A 19,672-nucleotide genomic window follows, 5' to 3' on the forward strand; every position below is an offset into this window, starting at 1 on the left:
TTGGTGTGAAGTTAGACACCTCAGCATATAAAACAGATATAAAGAGTATTATTTAAATATAGTGGGTGTACTAACTGTAACAAGGTCAGCCAGATGGACCTCATAGAATACGAGGCGAAGGTGAGGACTGCAGATGCTGGAGATCAGAGAATCTGATGTAGTCTCCTTTACACTGGGGAGACTGGACGCTTTCTCGCAGTGTGTTTTAGGGAACATCTCTGGGACACCCACACCAATCAACCCCACTGCCCTGTGGCCAAACATTTCAACTTCCCCTCCCACTCTGCCGAGGTCATGCAGGTCCTGGGTCTCCTCCATCGCCACTCCCTCACCACCCAATGCCAGGAGGAAGAGCACCTCATCTTCCGTCCTGGCGTACTTCAACCCCAGCGTATCAACGTGGACTTCACCAGTTTCCTCATTTCCCCTCCCCCCCCGACCTTACCAGAGTTCCAACCTTCCAGCTCAGCATCATTCTCATGACCTGTCCTACCACCAATCTTCCTTCCCACCTATCCGCTCCAACTTATCACTTTCATCCCCACCTCCATCCAGCTACTGCACTCTCATCTACCTTCTCCCCCGCCCTCTCCCATTTATCTCTCCACCCTGGAGGCTCCCAGCCTCATTCCTGATGAAGGACTCCTGCCCAAAACATCAATTTTTCTGCTTCTCAGAATGCTGCCTGACCGGTTGTGCTTTTCCAGCATCACTCTAAACTTGACTCACAGAATAAGAGTTCCCTGATTTGGGCTGTTCAGCTAACCCAATCTGGGAGCCCCAGCTGACAGATATAAACAGGAGTATCAGAGATCCTGTCACTCAGGAGCTGGCTCTGAGGGAACTGGATTAGTGTCAAGGATGTTCTAAGTGGAAATAAAGGGTGACTTGGTGAGGAGCTTTTGTGGAGTTATTTCAGTGGAAAGTTTGGATGTATAAAGGGATTGGGTGTCCTTTTACACTAATCAATGAAAGTCGATTAGCAGGTACAGCAAGTGATTAGGAAGGCAAATAGTACATCAGCTTTCCTTACAGGGGGAGTCATGTTCAGAAGTAAAGATGTCTTAGTACAGTTATACAGGGACTTGGTGAGACTACAAAGTCTTACTTTACCGCTGACCAGATGGCAGCTGAGTCAGACATTTTTTTTCTCCTCCTGTTCTTTTTTCTCCCCTTTCTCCTCCCTTCTCTCGGCCTTGGACACCCGGTCCTAGTCTCCAACTCCAGGCCTCCAAAGTTGCCTCAGCGGCCTGAAGCAGGGACAACAGCTACCATGCCCCAAAGTGAGGATGCCAGTGACCTGAAGCAGGGACAACAGAGACCAGTGACCCAGTGCAGAGGGTGGCTGCAGACAGCAGTCTGACCATGTGGAAGGGCCTCTGTGCTGGTCTGCTGCAGAGAGTCCTTGGAGACAGACTGTGATGTTTATCTTTTTAACTTTGCTTCTTGTTTTTCTGGCCTATGGTCATAATGTGTATAGCTGTAATGTAACTTTTTTTTCCTTCAATCATTCCGTAACTTAGGATTGTACCTAGGTAGTCTGTACTTAAGATAGAACCTTGGTGTTTTTTCATTTATTCGTTTTGTGGGATGCAAGTATCACTGACTGACCAGCATTTATTGCCCATCCCTAGTTGTCCCTTGAGAAGTTGGTTAGCAGCCCTCTTGAACCGCTGCGAAATGATCCAGAATGCCATTATAGGAAGGGAATTCCAGGATTTTGACCCAGTGACAGTGAAGGAACGGTGATATATTTCCGAGTCAAGATGGTGATTGGCTTGGAGGGGAACTTGAAGGTGGCAGTGTTCCCATATATCTGTTGCTCTTGCGCTTCTAGGTGAAAGTGGTCATGGATTTGGAAAGATGTTGTTGGAGGATCTTTGGTGAATTTCTGCAATGCATCTCGTAGATAGTACACGCTGCTGCTACTGGGCATCAGGGAGTGGATGCTTGTGGATTTAATGCCAATCAAATGGGCTGCTTTTTCCTCGATTGTGTCAAGCTTCTTGAGTGCTGGTGGGGCTGCACTCATCCAGGCAAGTGGGGAGCTTTTTATCATCCTCTTGATTTGTGCCTTATAGATGGTGGACAGGCATTGGAGAGTCAAGTGGTGAGTTATTCACAGCAGTATTCTTAGCCTCTGACCTGCTCTTGTTTATGTGGTGAGTCCAGTTGAGTTTCTGATCAATGGTAACTCCCAGAATGTTGATAGTGGGGGATTTAGTGATGGCAATGCCTTTGAATGTCAAGAAGTGGTGGTCATTGGCGATGATCATACTGGTGACATTAATTACAGCGTAACTAATCTGTAACTGAGGAATCTGTACCTAGGTATCTTTGCACCTAAGATGGCACTATAACTAGTGACTTATAAGCTTTTCACTGCACTCATTTGAATACATTTGACAATAAACCTAAGCTGCATCTGGAGTATGAGGTTAGTTTTGGTCTCCGTACCGAAGCTAAGTAGGAAGACCAAAGACGTGCAGGTTAGGTGGAATGGTAATGCTAAATTGCCCATCGGGTCCAGGGATGTGCAGGCTAGGTGGATTAGCCACAGGAAATGCAGAGTTACAGGGAGAGGATTGGTGGGCGGTTCTGGGTAGGATGCTCTTTGGAGGATCAGTGTGGACTTGATGGGCCAAATGGTCTGCTTGCACACTGTAGGGATTCTATGGTACACTTGTAATAGAGGGAATGGAGTGGAGGTTCACTCGGCTAATACCAAAGATGGCAGGTCTGTTTTATGAGGAAAGATTCAAACTGGGCCTCTATTCACTGAGTTTATAAAGATAAGATCGGATTTGATTAAAATGGATAAAATTCTTGCAGACTTGGACCAGATGAGATGCAGGGTGACTGTTTTCTCTGGTTAGGGAGTCTAGAATCAGAGGGCTCAAGATATATTTAAAACTGAGTTCAGGAAAATATCTTCATTCTAAGCGTAACAAACTAGTAGACTACCACAGAAGGCTGAATATATTCAAGAAAGACATAGGTACATATTTAGATTTTAGAGGCATCAAGGAGTATTGGGAGAAAGCAGGAATACAGCATTGAGATAGAGGATCAGCTGTGATCATATTACATGGTGCTGCAATGTCAAAGAGCCAAATGGCTGATTCATGCTCCTAGTTTCTAGTTTTTATCTACCCACAGTGACAACAGTTTAAAAACTAATGTTACACCATATCTGGGAAGAGATGTGGAGGAAAGAAAGCAGTTTAAAAAACAAAATACTGTGAACGCTGGAAATCTGAAATAAAAACAAAGTACTGGAGAAGTTCAACAGCACTGGCAGCACCTGTGAAGAAACAATTAGTTTGCAGCTCAGGTTCAATGCGACTCTGCAACCAATTTGCAAAACGTGCTGCCTTACACTAGCTTCCTCACTTCTTCATTACCTCTGCACCACTGTAAAATTGCTCCACAGCACAATTCTTCCTCAGCCTGTACATGCTCTTCAATACTGGGTTCCTGTACATGATACTCCACTGACCCTCCTTTGTCTAATCATTCATGGTAAGCCTCAGATGTCTTTGACCAAGTGCCTGGGACAGCTCACTTAAATCCACTGCTCCTGTAGTGGTCAGTCTCCTGTGACGACCCATGAGACTTGACAAGGGCACATACTTTTTTTTTCAACCAGGGCGAACTTGAAAGTATTCTGAAACGGCTTAGTTGGTTTCTTGATTGTGGCATTAAAGTAACATCCATTTGAGCATGCACAGCAAAGAAGCAAAACGTAATGAGGAAACTAATTGCAGTTGGGTTGAGCCAGCCTGTACTGGTGGACCAGAACACAATGAGAACTTGAGAGAGAGAAAAACAAGAAAGTTTCTCTCTGAATGGAATGGTTTTCTGTTTGAGACAGTGCTACTGTGTATTGTACAGTTGGAAAAGGCACATAACAGAAGTTAGGAAGAGCAAGGTATTATGGATTGGACTAGAATCACTATTGTTGTTTCAGTGGCGTCAATGTTCACAAGCCCATTTACGAACATAAGACTAGGAGCAGGAGTAGGCCATCTGACCCTTCGAGCCTGCTCTGCCATTCAATAAGATCATAGTTGATCTTTTCAGGGACTCAGCTCCACTTATCCGCCCTTAATTCTTTTATTGTTCAAAAAAAGCTAACTTTGCTCAACAAAACATCTACTGAAGTAGTGACAACTAATTCACTGGGCAGGGAATTCCATCAATTTACAACCCTCTGGATAAAGAAATTCCTTCTCAATTCTGTCCTAAATTTGATTCTCCTCTAATTTTGAGGTTATGCCCTCTTGTCCTAGTTTCACCTGCCAATGGAAACATCCTCTCGACATTTATCGTATGTATTCCCTTCATAATTTTATATGTTTCTTGAAGATTGCCCCCATTCTTCCAATTCCAATGAATATAAACTCCGTCTACTCACTCTCTTCTCATAAGCCAACACCTTCAACTCTGGAATCAACCTTGTGAACTTTCTCTGCACCCCCTCTAGTGCCAGTACATCCTTTCTCAAGTAAGGAGACCAAATCTGCATGCACTACTCCAGGTGTGGCCTCACTAGCACCCTAAACGGCCGCTTTTAAACTCAATCCCTTCAGCAATGATGGACAAAATTCCTTTTGCCTTCCTAATTATCTGTTGTACCTGCAAACCGATCCTCTGTGATTCATGCACAAGGCCACCCAGGTCCCTTCTGCATAGCAGCATGCTGCAACGTTTAACATTTAAGTAATAATCCTTTTTACTGTTATTCCTACCAAAATGGATGACTTCACATTTATTAACATTGTATTCCTTCTGCCAGACCGTTGCCCACTCAAAGTATCTACATTCCTCTGCAAAGTTTCACAGTCCTCTGCTACTCATCTTAGTATCATCAGCAAATTTTGACAAACTACACGTAGTCCCCAACTCCAAATCATCTATGTAAATTGCGAATAATTGCGGTCTCTGAGGCACATCACTAGTTACTGTTTGCCAACAGAATAGCACTCATTTATCCCCACTTAGCTTATTGTTAGCCAACCAGTCCTCACTTTTGTCTTAGAGGGATATGGGCTGAAAATGTGTTGCTGGAAAAACGCAGCAGGTCAGGCAGCATCCAAGGAGCAGGAGAGTCGACGTTTCGGGCATGAGCCCTTCTTCCTGAAGGGGGGCTTATGCCCGAAACGTCGGATCTCCTGTCCCTTGGATGCTGCCTGACTTGCTGCGCTTTTCCAGCAACACATTTTCAGCTAAGGGGTTCTGTGTACAGCTGAGTGGTAAGAAGAATTGATTGGTCTATAGACTAGTGATTATAGATGACAAAAGGCTTTTGTCTCCAATAACCATATGGTTGGTTCTCAGGTAAATGAACTTATGGCTGGGAACAAAACAGAAAGGTGTGTTTTAACAGCCACCACTACAGGGCTTGACTCGCTACTTTCTGCAGTCAAAACTCATTTTAAACCTGAAGAAAACCAGTTTATCTTTCCCTCAGGAGTTTTGACCCGTGTCAAATTAAATAGCCACTTTATGTCTCTTGTAAACAAGGGGAAGCATCTGGAGAAAGATGAAAGGAAAGGCTGGTAGGTATAGGGAATGCTGGATGACTAAAGAAATTGAGGGTTTGGTTAAGAAAAAGAAGGAAGCATATGTAAAGTATAGACAGGATAGATCAAGTGAATCCTTAGAAGAGTATAAAGGAAGTAGGAGTATACTTAAGAGGGAAATCAGGAGGGCAAAAAAGGAGACATGAGATAGCTTTTGCAAATAGAATTAAGGAGAATCCAAAGGGTTTTTACAAATATATTAAGGACAAAAGGGTAACTAGGGAGAGAATAGGGCCTCTCAAAGATCAGCAAGGCAGCTTTTGTGTAGAGCCACAGAAAATGGGGGAGATACTAAATGAGTATTTTGCATCAGTTTTTACTGTGGAAAAGAATATGGAAGATATAGAATGTAGAGACGGTGACACCTTGTAAAATGTCCATATTACAGAGGAGAAAGTGCTAGATGTCTTGAAACGCATAAAGGTGGATAAATCCCCAGGACCTGATCAAGTATACCCTACAACTCTGTGGGAAGCTAGAGAAGTGATTGCTGGGCCTCTTGCTGAGATATTTGTATCATCGATAGTCACAGGTTAGGTGCCGGAAGACTGGAGATTGGCAAACACGGTGCCACTGTTTAAGAAAGATGGTAAGGACAAGCCATGGAACTATAGACCAGTGAATCTGACCTCGGTGTGGCAAGTTGTTGGACTGAATCCTGAGGGACAGGATGTATGCGTATTTAGAAAGGCAAGGACTGATTAGGGATAGTCAACAAGGCTGTGTGTGTGGGTAATCATGTCTCACAAATTTGACTGAGTTTTCTGAAGAAGCAACAAAGAGGATTGATGAGGGCGGAGCAGTAGATGTGATCTATATGGACTTCAGTAAGGTGTTCGACAAGGTTCCCCATGGGAGAATGATTAGCAAGGTTAGATCTCACGGAATACATGGAGAACTAGCCATTTGGATACAGGACTGGCTCAAAGGTAGATGGTGGAGGGTTGTTTTTCCAGAGTGGAGGCCAGTGACCAGTGGAGTGCCACAAGGATCGCTGCTGGGTCCTCTACGTTTTGTCATTTACATAAATGATTTGGATGCGAGCATAAGAGGTAGAGTTAGTATGTTTGCAGTAAATACCAGAATTGGAGGTGTAATGGACAGCAAAGAAGGCTACCTGAGATTACAACAGGATCTTGACCAGATGGGCCAATGGGCAGAGAAGTGGCAGATGGAGTCTAATTCAAATAAATGAGAGGTGATGTAGTTTGGGAAAGCAAATCTTAGCAGGACTTATATACTTAATGGTAAGGGCCTAAGGAGTGTTGCTGAACAAAGAGATCTTGGAGTGCAGGTTCATAGCTCCTTGAAAGTGGAGTCGCAGGTAGATAGGATACTGAAGGCATTTGGTATGCTTTCCTTTATTGGTCAGAGTATTGAGTACAGGAGTTGGGAGGTCATGCTGTGGCTGGGCAGGACATTGGTTAGGCCCCTGTTGGAACATTGCGTGCAATTCTGGTCTCATTCCTATTGGAAAGATGTTGTGAAACCTGAAAAGGTTCAGAAATGATTTACAAGGATGTTTCCAGGGTTGGAGGATTTGAGCTATAGGGAGAGGCTGAACTGGCTGGGGCTGTTTTCCCTGGAGCATCGGAGGCTGAGGGGTGACCTGAGAGAGATTTACAAAATCATGAGGGGCATGGATTGGATAAATAGACAAGATCTTTTCCCTGAGGTCAGGGAGTCCAGAACTAGAGGGCATAGGTTTAGGGTGAGAGTGGAAAGATATAAAAGAGATCTACAGGGCAACTTTTTCATGCAGAGGGTGGTACATGTATGGAATGAGCCACCAGAGGATGTGGTGGAGGCTAGTACAATTGCAACATTTAAAAGGCATTGGATAGGTATATGAACAGGAAGGGTTTGGAGGTATATGGGCCAGGTGCTGGCAGGTGGGACTAGATTGGGTTGGGATATCTGGTGGGTTGGACCGAAGGGTCTGTTTCCATGCTGTACATCTCTATGACTCTATAACTGAAGAGTAACGTTTTGACCAGCAAAGGAATCATAAGAAGCATCTAAAACAAATGAACAGGAATGAGTGAACAACCTTCCAGCTTTCCTTCGTCCATAACCTTTTTCCCTGTCTGTTTAAGAGGGATTTTATAAAAACGATTAGAGTTTTCATTTCTAAATTATATGCCAGTGGTTTATAACCATTTACCTGTGGCTTGTAATAATTACAAATTCCTTCCAAGTACAGAAACCTGGTCCATGCTGTCTGACAACCTGGTTCTGAAAATCAGGGGGAGCTGTGTGTACGTACTTTAAAATCTGTAATTTTTGTGTGACTCCACACAACCATAAGACAGAAATTAGGCCACTTTGCCCAACGAGTCTGCTCCACCATTCAATCATGGCCGATAGGTTTTACAACCCATTTTCCCACCTTTTTCTCCATAACCTTTGAATCCCCTTGCCAATCTAGAACTTATCTAGCTCTGTTTTAAGCATACTCAATGATCTGGCCTCCACAGCCATCTGTGGCAATGAGTTCCACAGATTCACCACTCTCTGGCTAAAGAAGTTTCTCCTTACCTTCCTTCTAAAATGCTTTCCCTTAACTTTTAGGCTGTGCCCTCAGTTCAGCATCTCTCCTGCGAATGGAAACATCTTCCCAACGTCCATTCAGTCCAGGCCATCCAGTGTAAATTTCAATCAGATCCCCCTTCATCCTTCTGAATTCCATTGAGTATAGTCCCAGAGTCCTCAAAACGTTCCTCATATTTTAAGCCTTTCATTCCTGGGATCAATCTTGTGAACCTCCTCTGGACCTGCTCCAAGGCCAATACATCTTTCCTGAGGTATGCGGCCCAAAATTGCTCACACTACCAGAGCCTCAGTAGTACATCCCTGCTTTTATATTCTAGTCTTCTTGAGATGAATGGCAACATTGTATTTGCTTGCTAACTGCTGACTCAACCTGCAAGTTCACCTTCAGAGAAACTTGGACTAGGATTCCCAAGTTTCCTCTGCATTTCAGATTTCTGAATTTTCTCCCCAGTTTAGAAAATAGTCCATGCCCCAGTTTTTCCTACCGAAGAGCATAATCTCACACTTTTCCATGTTGTTCACCTGCCCACTCTCCTAACCTGTCTGCTCTGTTCTGCAGCCTCTCTGCCTCCTCAATATTATCTGCCCCTCCTCAATATTATTGATCTTTGCATCATCTGCAAACCTAGCCAGAATGCCTTCAATGTATAAAGTGAAAAGTTGTGGTCCCAACCCTTGTGAAACACCACTAGTCACTGGCTTCTATTCTGAGAAGGACTCTTTTATCTGCACTTTATGCCTTCTGCCAGATGGTCAAGCTTCTATCTGTGCTAGTACCTGGCCTCTGACAACATGAGCCCTTATCTTATTGATGAAAGGCTTTTGCCCAAAACATTGATTTTCTTGCTCCTCGGATGCTGCCTGACCTGCTGCGCATTTCCAGCACTACTCTAATCTTGACTCTGATTTCCAGCATCTGCAGTCCTCACTTTCACCATATCTTTCTCAGCAGACTCCTGAAATAACTGGGCATAATTTCTAGTACACTACCGCATTGAGTCATGATACCGTGAACAACGCCACTGGAACAACAAACAGATAACATGCAAGTCTTCTTCCAGGTACAGCTGCACAATTTCAGTCTCAAAATTGTCAAATTCTTGACAACTTGACACCGGCATGAAATAAAGAAAAACTTCAGGATATAAATTAAGGCACGAACTGAAAAAAAGGGGCTTGTCAAAAGGATTGACCAGTTGACTGCATCCAGCATTTCCTATGTAACAAAATGCACAGCACTCAACAAAATAACATTTTGCACCCAGGAAGGTTGAAGTAACAACTAAATGCCTCTGGCAACATAAAGTCAATATGCTTAAAAGGAAGTTGGAGGCTGAAACAAAACGTTAAACCTTTGCTGACTACACTACAAAATTTCTCACCCAAATCATGAGATGGAATGCTTTGCACTGGCTGAGAGAAGGAAGAAGAAAACTACAGTATGAGTGGAAATGCCTATTCTAATGAAGCTTCCCACTAAAGAACAACCATCATAAATGATGGTGGCCATAGAAGAATCACCATCAGCGCACCAATAGAACTGGTTGAAGCCAACTAAAACAAGGAATTTTATTGCTTCTGGCATGAACCCAGAGAAAAACTGTGGTTATAACAGAAAATACTGAAAATCTAGCGGATAAAGGCAGCTGGGTTTGCAAATCCATCTTTTACTTATATACTGTTTTTTAAAAATTAAACGTTATACAATTTCTTTTTTTTTGCACTCAGTGCAGAAGAAACCGGTGTCTCCTTCTGCTCTGACAGATCTGAACGCCTAACTGCTATCTGCTTAAAATTATTTACATACCTGTGCAGAGAAAGAGGAAATTCTTACAGGTCTTGGGGCAGACATCTGAAAATAATTCAAAGACAATGCGGCCCACTGAAATGAGAAAAAAAACTGGAAATTAACTCAGGTTCTGGGGATAAAATGTGTAAACATATGCAGTTCAAATATATCTTTGAATAGCGTCAGCAGCACCACAGGTAAAGTGTTAATGAGCGAGAATGACACCCGAGCAGACATCCTGCTTTCTTGATTAAGCGTGCTGTCAGTAGCACTTTCTCCAAAGGAGCTTACTTCACTCAAAATCTATCACTTAATCCTCCTCCTTTCAAATATCACAACCACGTAAATGATTTTAAAAAAAACGTCATTTTAAATACAAATGTGGTTGGGTTAACATATCAAATGCATAAAGTTGGTCTACGTCAATAGAATACTTCTGTACAGGCAGTGAAATATTCGTAACTGGATATTGCTTAGCTCCACTTGCAATTAATTACTTGGGAATGTAGAGAATGGTGAAATGGTTAAGGAGAACTGTGCTACAAAATGTGAGGGTTAAACAAAAAAGTGGTGCAATAGATCTTCACGAACCTAAATTCTAAAAATACATTCAGGTGGTGATTTCAGCAATGCAGTTAAATCAGCAGTCTCCCATGCAACAATATCAAAATGACTGAACTATGAGTGGGATAGAGTATAAGTGTGCATGTCCAGACCATAATCTACCCAGCCAGCAGCATAAGTTGAATTGATCTTTTAACATTTTGCTCATTAAAATATTTAATTGAATATTCAATGTGATTAGTCAGCACAAATGCATGAAAATTCATTCTGGGAGATTTATAGTGTGCAGCATTGAACAAGCTATAAATCCTGATCTTACCATTTGCGAATGTTTTGACAAGGCTGAACACATTCCCAAAACACAAGCAGAGCATTAATAACACTGCTGTAAATAATTACTGATAAGACATTTTTTTGTGTGCTCACTGGTGATTGGCTGCAAATTAAGTTCTGGTGAACTTGCAGGCATCATCATAATTTGATTCCTTGGATATGTGATGACTGTGCGAGGTACCTTGAATAATGCAGACAATAGTGGAGGAAACAGATCCTTTGAACTGCACTGTGCAAACACAAGAGAGCATGCTCCAAGATAAAATATCAATGGGGTTCAAAAGGATGTTCCAACTTTACAAATATGGGTAATCATTCTACGCACAAAATTTAGTCTAAACCCAAACCGTTAATCATTATTGTCTAATCCTTATTTTCTGATAAAAGACAGAAGGGTGACCTTGTAGAGGTTTATAAAATCACTACAGACATAGAGAAGGTGAATGCCAAGGTCTTTTCATCAGGGTAGGGAGGTCCAAAACTAGTGCAAACACGTTTAAGATTTAAATGGGACTTAAGGAGCAACTTGTTCACACAGAGGATGGTGCATAAATGGAATGAGTTGCCAGAGGAAGTGGTAGTGGCAGGCACAATTATCGTATTTAAAAGACATTTGGAAAGGTACATGATTAGAAAAGTTTAGAGGTCTATGGGCCAAATGGGAATAGTTCAGTTTAGGAAACCCGGTCAGCATGGATAAGATGGGCTGAAGCACCTGTTTGTGCTGTATGGCTTAATCTTCATAAAACATGGGAAAAGCACATAGATTGAAAGCATAAACTGCATTAACATAACCATTTAAATTCTCAATACATCAGAAAGCACTTCATAATGAACAAATTATTCTTTCAAGCATCATCTCCACTGCATGTAAAAAATGGCAGCAATTTAAAATGCACATGTTAGCTTATTTGGCTAAACAAAATTTAGTGATATAAGAACTATTCAACTCTGCTGATATGTGCCATGGTAGATATTTCACTTTCGGTAAGGTAGTCTATTTAAATAAACAGTCTGATTTTTAATAAAATCATACAGATATTTAGGAGTTCATTTAAAATGACTAACGTCCTTACACTCAGTTCCTATTGACCACAAATGCACGAGTAGGCTTCTTTGCAATATTTATATACTGTTATCCTGGTAAAAGAATCTATCGTTCCTCTAGTCACAGATCACACAAAACATTGTAGAGTATTAACAAAAGAATTGTAGAAGAATAACATCTCCGTCCATTAGCTACAAGAAACTTGGATTCAAAAATGAGGAAAACTCTCAGTGATAAAAAGCTTTTGAAATGACAGGTCCATGCTAAGTGTCGGCATTTAAACTATTTACACACTAAAATATTATTTTCTGAAATAAATCTAATACATTTAAAATAATCAACACTATTTGCTTCCAAAGTCTCCCTAGGGAACCTGATCCAATATGAAAAAAAATTGCACAAACAGTGAATTAAACATTGATTTGGTTAGTGGCTAAGTGTTAGCAAGGATGGTGGGAGAATGCCATCTTTTTCAAATAATTCCTCAGGAACTTTTATATCGTAATCCACAACACAAAGCAGCATGCCCTCCATACTGTACTAAAGAATCAGCCTTGATCAAACGCAGGTCTTCAAAATACTTGAGCAACATCTGAATAATTGTGATTGGAGCTGGGCAGGTTGCAAGTTGGAGTGTGGCCACCATATATACTTTTGACTTGTTATCATTAGTTGGATATTTGGCAATTTAATAGTTACATCCTTATTTCAGGCAGTCACTATTATTTATACAATGAAGGCATTGCTGGAGGTCACATGAATCACTGCAAGTGCAATACAGAATGAAGCTATTATTCATCCAGCTATCAGGTCATCTTTAGTTCAGTTAACATCCTCTGCCAAGCTACTGATAGAAAATTAGAACTTTAGCAATGTTCTAGTGGGTTTATGTATCAACCTGACTCCTTTGCAATGCTTTGAGGTAGATGGTCATGGAATCCAGGCCTGCTCTAGCCCAAGCAGAGTCTAAACCAGTAGTTTTGCATTGTCTTTGGTTGAAGAGCCCTTTATCAAATGTGTCAGTAATCAATCAAGCACATCCCAAATTCATGTCCTATGCATTGAGGAATTTTTGAAGGAGGTTGCCCTTAACAGTACAGCCAGTCCTCATTCCACTGAAGTGATACTGGAGGATCAGTGTTTTCATGATCACAGACCCTATTTTGAACTTTTTCAGAGAGTTTGAGCTGCACCAAAAATATCTGAAACACCTCCAAAAGAGCAGGGATGCATAACGATGTATTTGTACATGCATATGTCCAGCGTCATCTGGGCGTGAGCATCTGCATTTCATGGTCTCATCCAGTTCCACACAGTCTGTTTGTTAAACATGTGATAGATAGAAGGCAGCCTTGGTGACGTCTGTGCTTAGAGTCATAGAGTCAGAGATGTACAACATGGAAACATACTCTGCGGTCCAACCCGTCCATGTCGACCAGATACCTCAACCCAATCTAGCCCCACCTGCCAGCACCTGGCTCATATCCCTCCAAACCCTTCCTATTCATATACCCATACAGAAGAACTGTGCACCCATCTCTCTCAGATAAAAAGGACTGAGTGTAGTTGAAGTATGGTATCTGAGAGTCTTTGCAAAACTGAAATGAAATGAAATCTCAAGTGCAAACTTTGTTGGGGCAAATTTTTAAATCTGTGGGCATTTTTCAGGAAACAATCTAAACATATTTACTCTACAACCTCTGAACACATCACTAACAAATCTCTCCTCAAACCTTTCATTGACAACACACAATCCTCTGCCACTCTTGCTCATCACTTTGTACCTGGGTATCTTGAGATCAGTTGACGCACACAACTGTGTGTCAGGATTCTTTTCAGCTTAATTTAAAAGTTTTCTGCACTCTCCTCCAAATTGACAGATTAGGCTGATGTGAAGACAGTGTCATCACAAATGGTCAATAGAAGTGCCTGTGCAAAGATGGGGTTAACTCACCTGAAAGGCTTTCTCACATACAGATGAAGTGCCAAGGTCTACACCCATCTCTGGATTGCGAACCTGAACTTGGAAAATCTGCTCTATCACTCAGCAGCACAACAAATAACCTAATGGTGGCCAAATGTGCTTTACTTTTCCATGTGTTCTGTTGAAGACTTTGAAGTTTATTAACAGTTCATAAATAATCCAGAATCATAGGCAAGAAAGAAAAAGCTCTGATTTTTTTCACATCCATAATCATCCCTTCCTTTTCCCAAAAGCAAGCAGTTAAAATGCTTTATATGTAATGAAACACATTACTTATTCTGCAGTCTTGTAATTGGAACTACAGCCAGACCTTAACTCACAAAAGGGATAACAAAATCAATAGCACAAAGCAGCCATGGTTATCAATATACCTACTGGACCCACAGTGGGTGGCAAGGCTAGTTTGGAGAAAGAGCAAGAATTCATTCCTCTTGTAGCTTTGCCACTTATTACAAAATATCTTTAACTTTGAGAAGGTCAGTTGACAATCTGGTTGAAGGCATATGTGCTACATACATACATAGAGCAATGTAACCACTTGAACAAAGTATCAGAGAACAAGTGACAGGCACAGAACTCAAACTTTGCAGGAATCAACATCTCCAAGGTAAGCGAGGACAAAAGAAACTCTGAAATTTCAAGAGGTCACCTATACACAAATTAGTTTTTTTAAATTTCACCTCCCCATCTCAGTCCAAGGCAGACAGGCATCTGGCTATTCTCTTAAATAAACTGTTGGAGCAGCACAATTTGAGGCCTGAAGGCAGTTTTCTAGCTTCTTTCCCAGAAAAAAATTGAAAAACAAAATGAAGAGCTAACAACGAAAGAAGCAGACCATGAATAAAATATTTCATCTACCTCAGGTTACAAGCTTTGGGGAAAAATGCTGCATGATATTAAAAAACCTGCACTGCTTTATATCTGTGCCTTCCAGCAATTTTCATAAGCCATTTCTCGCTACAATAAAACACAAATTTCAATTGTTAGTTTTCTAGCAGAATGAATAAATGGTAATTTCTACTGCAGTTTGTCTGCAGAAATATATTTAACACTTCGCCTGGTTTGTCCCAAACAAGGCTGATCTGTTATGAACTTCTGACACCTCGTCTCAAGTTTTCTAGGTGACCAACAACTTCCGTTCCTTCAATAAAGGTGAGAATGAGTATAGGTTATGAGCAGGTCGGGAAGGAATTAAGTTTTGTGAAATAAGAGGTTCAGCTGAGCATGGCTCAGATCAGATAAGAACTTGCAGTTAACAATGGGGTGCTGGAGGCAAGGGTAATGGGTATGGATGTAGGCTTGCTCACTGAGCTGATGTTCATTTCCAGATGTTGCATCACCCTATTAGGTAACATCTTCAGTGGGCCTCAGGCAAAGCAGTGTAGATGATTCCTGCTTTCTATTTATATGTTTTGGTTTCTTTGGGTTAGTGATGACATTTCCTATGGTGATATTGTCATTTCCTGTCCTTTTTCTCAGGGGGTGGTAGATGGGGTCTAACTCGATGTGTTTGTTGATAGAGTTCCGGTTGGAATGCCATGCTTCTAGGAATTCTCGTACGTGTCTCTGTTTAGCTTACCCAAAGATGGATGTGTCATCCCAGTCGAAGTGGTGTCCTTCCTTATCTGTATGTAAGGATAATACTGAGAGAGGGTCATGTCATTTTGTGGCTAGTTGGTGTTCATGTATCCTGGTGGCTAATTTTCTACCTGTTTGTCCAATGTAGTGTTTGTTATAGTTCTTACACAGTATTTTGTAAATGACATTAGTTTTGCTTGTTGTCTGTATAGGGTCTTGCAAGTTCATTAGCTGCTGTTTTAGTATTTTGGTGAGTTTGTGGGCTACCATGATGCCAAGGGGTCTGAGTAGTCTGGCAGTCATTTCCGAGAGGTCTTTGATGTAGGGGAGGGTAGGTAGGGTTTATGGACGTGTTTTGTCTGCTTGTTTGGGTTTGCTGCTGAGAAAACGGACTGGTACCCGTTCTTCTTGAATACATAGTATAGGTGATTTTCCTCTGTGCTGCAGTGTGTGTTGGCTCATTGAAATAATATTCTGATGCAGCTTTGTTTGTGGCTGTTGGGATGATTGCTTCTGTAGTTCAATATTTGGTCAGTGTGTTGTTTCCTTTATTGGCATAAAATACTTGGTAGAAGACTTATGCCACTCCATCCACTCCACCCAAGAATTACTGAAGACTAAAGACACTAAGATAGAAGGGGATGAAATAATGGTCTCCTTTGATGCAACAGCCCCGTTGACATCAATCAACATTAACCTGGCCAAGAAACCACGGACTACATTATTAGAAGACCAAAAGACACATACACAAACACTCCTAGCTTCACCAAGGACAGCATCCTTGATTAAGGACATGTAGTGTTTTTGTAATCTCAGTACCAATTTCTGTATAAAGACAGCTTGTTTGCAGCAACAAGGGGAGTCGCCTGAGAGAGCTCTTAATGGTAAGAGCTAGAGCCACTACTCTCTAAATGTTTTAAAACCTTCGCTCAAGCCTGGCTTGTAGGTATCTATGTTATAGTGTAACATTGATGTCATTGGTAAATAAAGGTAATAATTTAAACTAAACGGTCTGTAAGAGTTTTATATTCCAGACTACTACAGAGTACGATCTCCGGGATGAACCAAGAGAGGCTTACAGGTCAAGCCCATCAGGGATTCCCTGAGCAGTCTTGAACAGGTACTTTAACACAGGGGTGACAAACTTCTTGTACGAGGATGGAGTGGGGAGGTTGGAACTGTTTTTTTCTTGGAGAGGAGAAGGCTGAAGGGAGATCTGACAGAAGTTTTCAAAATCATGAGGTCTGGACAGAGTAAATGGGAAAATCTGCTCTCACAAAAAAAATCAAAAACAGGTGGCATTGTTTTAAATTGTTTTGTAAAGGAGCAAATGTGAGGTGAGAGAAAAACTTTTTCACATAGCAAGCAATTCAGATATTTTTAATTCACTCAAAGGACATAGGCATTGCTGCTTGAGGCATTATTAAATGTTCATCCTTAGCTGCCCTTGAGAAGGCGGTGATGAGCTGTCTTCATGAACTGCTGCAGTTTGTGCGCTGTAGGTTAACTCACAATGCTATGAGGGAGGGAATTCCAAGATTTTGATCCAGCAAGTGAAGGAATGGCAATACAGATCCAAATCAGGATGGTGAGTGACTTGGAGGGTTAACTCCAAGGAGAGGGCGAGACAACCTTGGCTGACAACGGAAGTCAAGGACAATATAAAAGTAAAAGAAAAAGCATGTAATGTGGTGAAGATAAGGCATCACATGGGCTCATACATTACAGCCTGGAAACATGTCACCTGCACTGAAGAGTGGATTGTTGTGGATGTGGCATCAAGGAGTGCTTAATGCCCAAACACTACATCATAGCAATGTTCCCCTCCTCCTCTAATGGAAGAAAAAAAAAAGAGGGGCAGGGTGGTAGACAGACATGCCACTGCAAAATGTCTTGGTAGCAGAGTAAGTTGTTCGGGGCCTGAGCTGAGCTGGAGCAAACTGAGAACTGCCTGGGAAGGCAAGAGATTATAAAAATTTACCTCGTGATTTTGGTGCCTGCATTTTGGGAGCGGAGCAGAGCGGGAACAAGCGGAGACCTGCCTGGGAAGGTAAGAGATTCTGATTTGAAATGGTTTTGACTGAGGAGAAACTGGAGGGCTATGATAACAGTCTGCTAATTTTGAATCGGTGTTAAATTGAATCTTGTTAATTTATTGGTTACAACTTACATAAACAGATATTAAAAAAAAAGTTAAAAAATAAAAAAAATTCAAAATAAATTCAATAAAATAAGGATGAAGGGTGAGGTGATGTATTATTTCTGCATGATGTGGCAGCTGGTGGTTCCCAGTGACTATGTCTCTAGTAAATGTTGGTTGCTGGAAGAACACTGGCTCAGGGTCGATGAGCTGGAATCTGAGTTTCAAACATTGCAACACATCAGGGAGGGGAGAGTTACATGGACATTGTCTCAGGAGACAATCACATTCATTAGACAGACTAACTCTAATTCTGCCAGTGATCAGGGACAGGAGGGTGTGGCTGTGAATGAGGCAGGTTGAGGGATCCAGAAGATCAAGTTGCAGGAGCCTCAGCCCTTAGTCTTGTCCAATAGGTTCAAGAGTTTTGCTCCCTGTGTGGATAGGAAGGGGGACTGCAGGGAGGATGACCGCAGCAGTGAGATGCAGGAAGCCATTCATGTTGGGGTTGGGGGAGGGTGGGGGTGGGGGAGAAGAGAAGTGTTGTTGTAATTGGGATAGAATGGTTAGAGTCATAGACACTGTTCTGTGTGTTTAGGACAGAGAGCCCAGAAGCTTGTGTTGTCTACCTGGCACTCGGGTTCAGGATATCGCATCTGGGCTGCAGAGAAACTTGGACCAGGAGGGTAAAGACCCAGCAATTGTGGTCCATGTACGTACCAACGACATAAATAAAACTAGGGCAGAGGTTCTGCTAAGGGAGTATGAACAGCTAAGAGCTAAATTTAAAAGCTGGACCAAAAAAGGTAATAGTCTCTGAATTACTACCTGAGCCATGAGCTAATTGGCACAGGGTCAATAAGATTAAGCAGATAAATGCATGGCTCAAAGATTGGTGTGGAAGACAAGAGTTTGAATTCATGGGACATTGGCACCAGTACTGGGGAAGAAGGGACCTGTTCCGATGGGACAGTCTTCATCTGAACCAAGCTGGGACCAGAGTCCTAACAAATTGCATAATTAGGGCTATAGAAAGGGCTTTAAACTGAATGGAGGGAGGGGGATTCAGTTATAGGGGAAATTAGAAAATGCAAATTAAAGGAGGAGGTAAGAATGCAGAACTCAGGAGAGGTTATTAAAATCTCCAGCACAGACACAAATAGGACAGAGTGTATGGAAAGGGTTAGCAAACAAACTTCAAGCATACTGGACAAACGAATGACAATGAGAAAAGGGACGATTAATACAGGACGGAAGGTGTTATATCTGAATGCACACAGTATAAGGAATAAGGTAATTGAGCGTGTGGCACAGATCAAAATTGGCAGGTATGACGTGGTGGGCATCACGGAGACGCGGCTGCAAGGGCATCAGGATTGGGAACTGAATATTCAAGGATATACATCCTATCGAAAACTTAGACAAGTGGGCAGAAGGGGTAGGGTTGCCTTATTAGTAAGAAATTAAATTAAATCAATAGTAAGAAACAAAATAGGGTCAGATAGTGTAGAATCTGCTGTGGGTAGAATTGAGGAACCCCAAAGAGATCAAAAGAGCCATAGTTGGAGTTACATACAGGCCTCGATATAGGAGTCAGAAGCTGGGGCGCAAAATACACCGGGAGATAGAAAAGATGTGTAGGAAAGGCAAAGTTACAATGATCATGGGGAATTTTAATATGTAAGTGGACTGCAAGCAAAGTATCTTTTGGCATGTTTACGAGATGGCGTTTTGGAGCAGCTTGTGGTGGATCCCTCCAGGGAACAGGCAAAACTGGATTTAGTGTTGTGCAATGAGACTGATTGATTAAATTTACTCTGCAATTTGAAAGGAAAAAGAAAGAATCAGAGGTAATGATATTATAGCTGAATAAAGGCAACTATTGATACACGAGGTAGGAGCTGGGTAGAACTGGCTGTGGGAGGAGCAGGAAAGTCAGTGGAATGGCAAAGGCAGGAGTTTCTGGGAGTAATTCAGGGGACACAGCAGGGATTCATCCCGAGGAAAACAAAGCATGATACTGGGAGGATGAGACAATCACTGCCGACTAGGGAAGTTAGGGATAAAATAAAAGCAAATGAGAGAGTGGCAAAGGGTA

The 19,672-nt window shown here is 41.9% G+C and overlaps 1 protein-coding gene across 3 annotated transcripts in view; it reads right to left on the reverse strand.

Moving 5' to 3' along the window:
- nktr (natural killer cell triggering receptor) overlaps window positions 1–19,672 on the reverse strand; it is a 206,075-nt gene that overhangs the window by 75,545 nt on the left and 110,858 nt on the right. For all 3 annotated transcript variants that reach the window (XM_060825195.1, XM_060825193.1, XM_060825194.1), the window contains exon 3: window positions 9,946–10,020. In XM_060825195.1, the coding sequence (XP_060681178.1) occupies window positions 9,946–10,020 (75 nt within the window). The remainder of the gene's footprint in view (window positions 1–9,945; window positions 10,021–19,672) is intronic.

This window comes from Hemiscyllium ocellatum, chromosome 5 (genome assembly GCF_020745735.1).
Source record: "Hemiscyllium ocellatum isolate sHemOce1 chromosome 5, sHemOce1.pat.X.cur, whole genome shotgun sequence".
NCBI lineage: Eukaryota > Metazoa > Chordata > Chondrichthyes > Orectolobiformes > Hemiscylliidae > Hemiscyllium > Hemiscyllium ocellatum.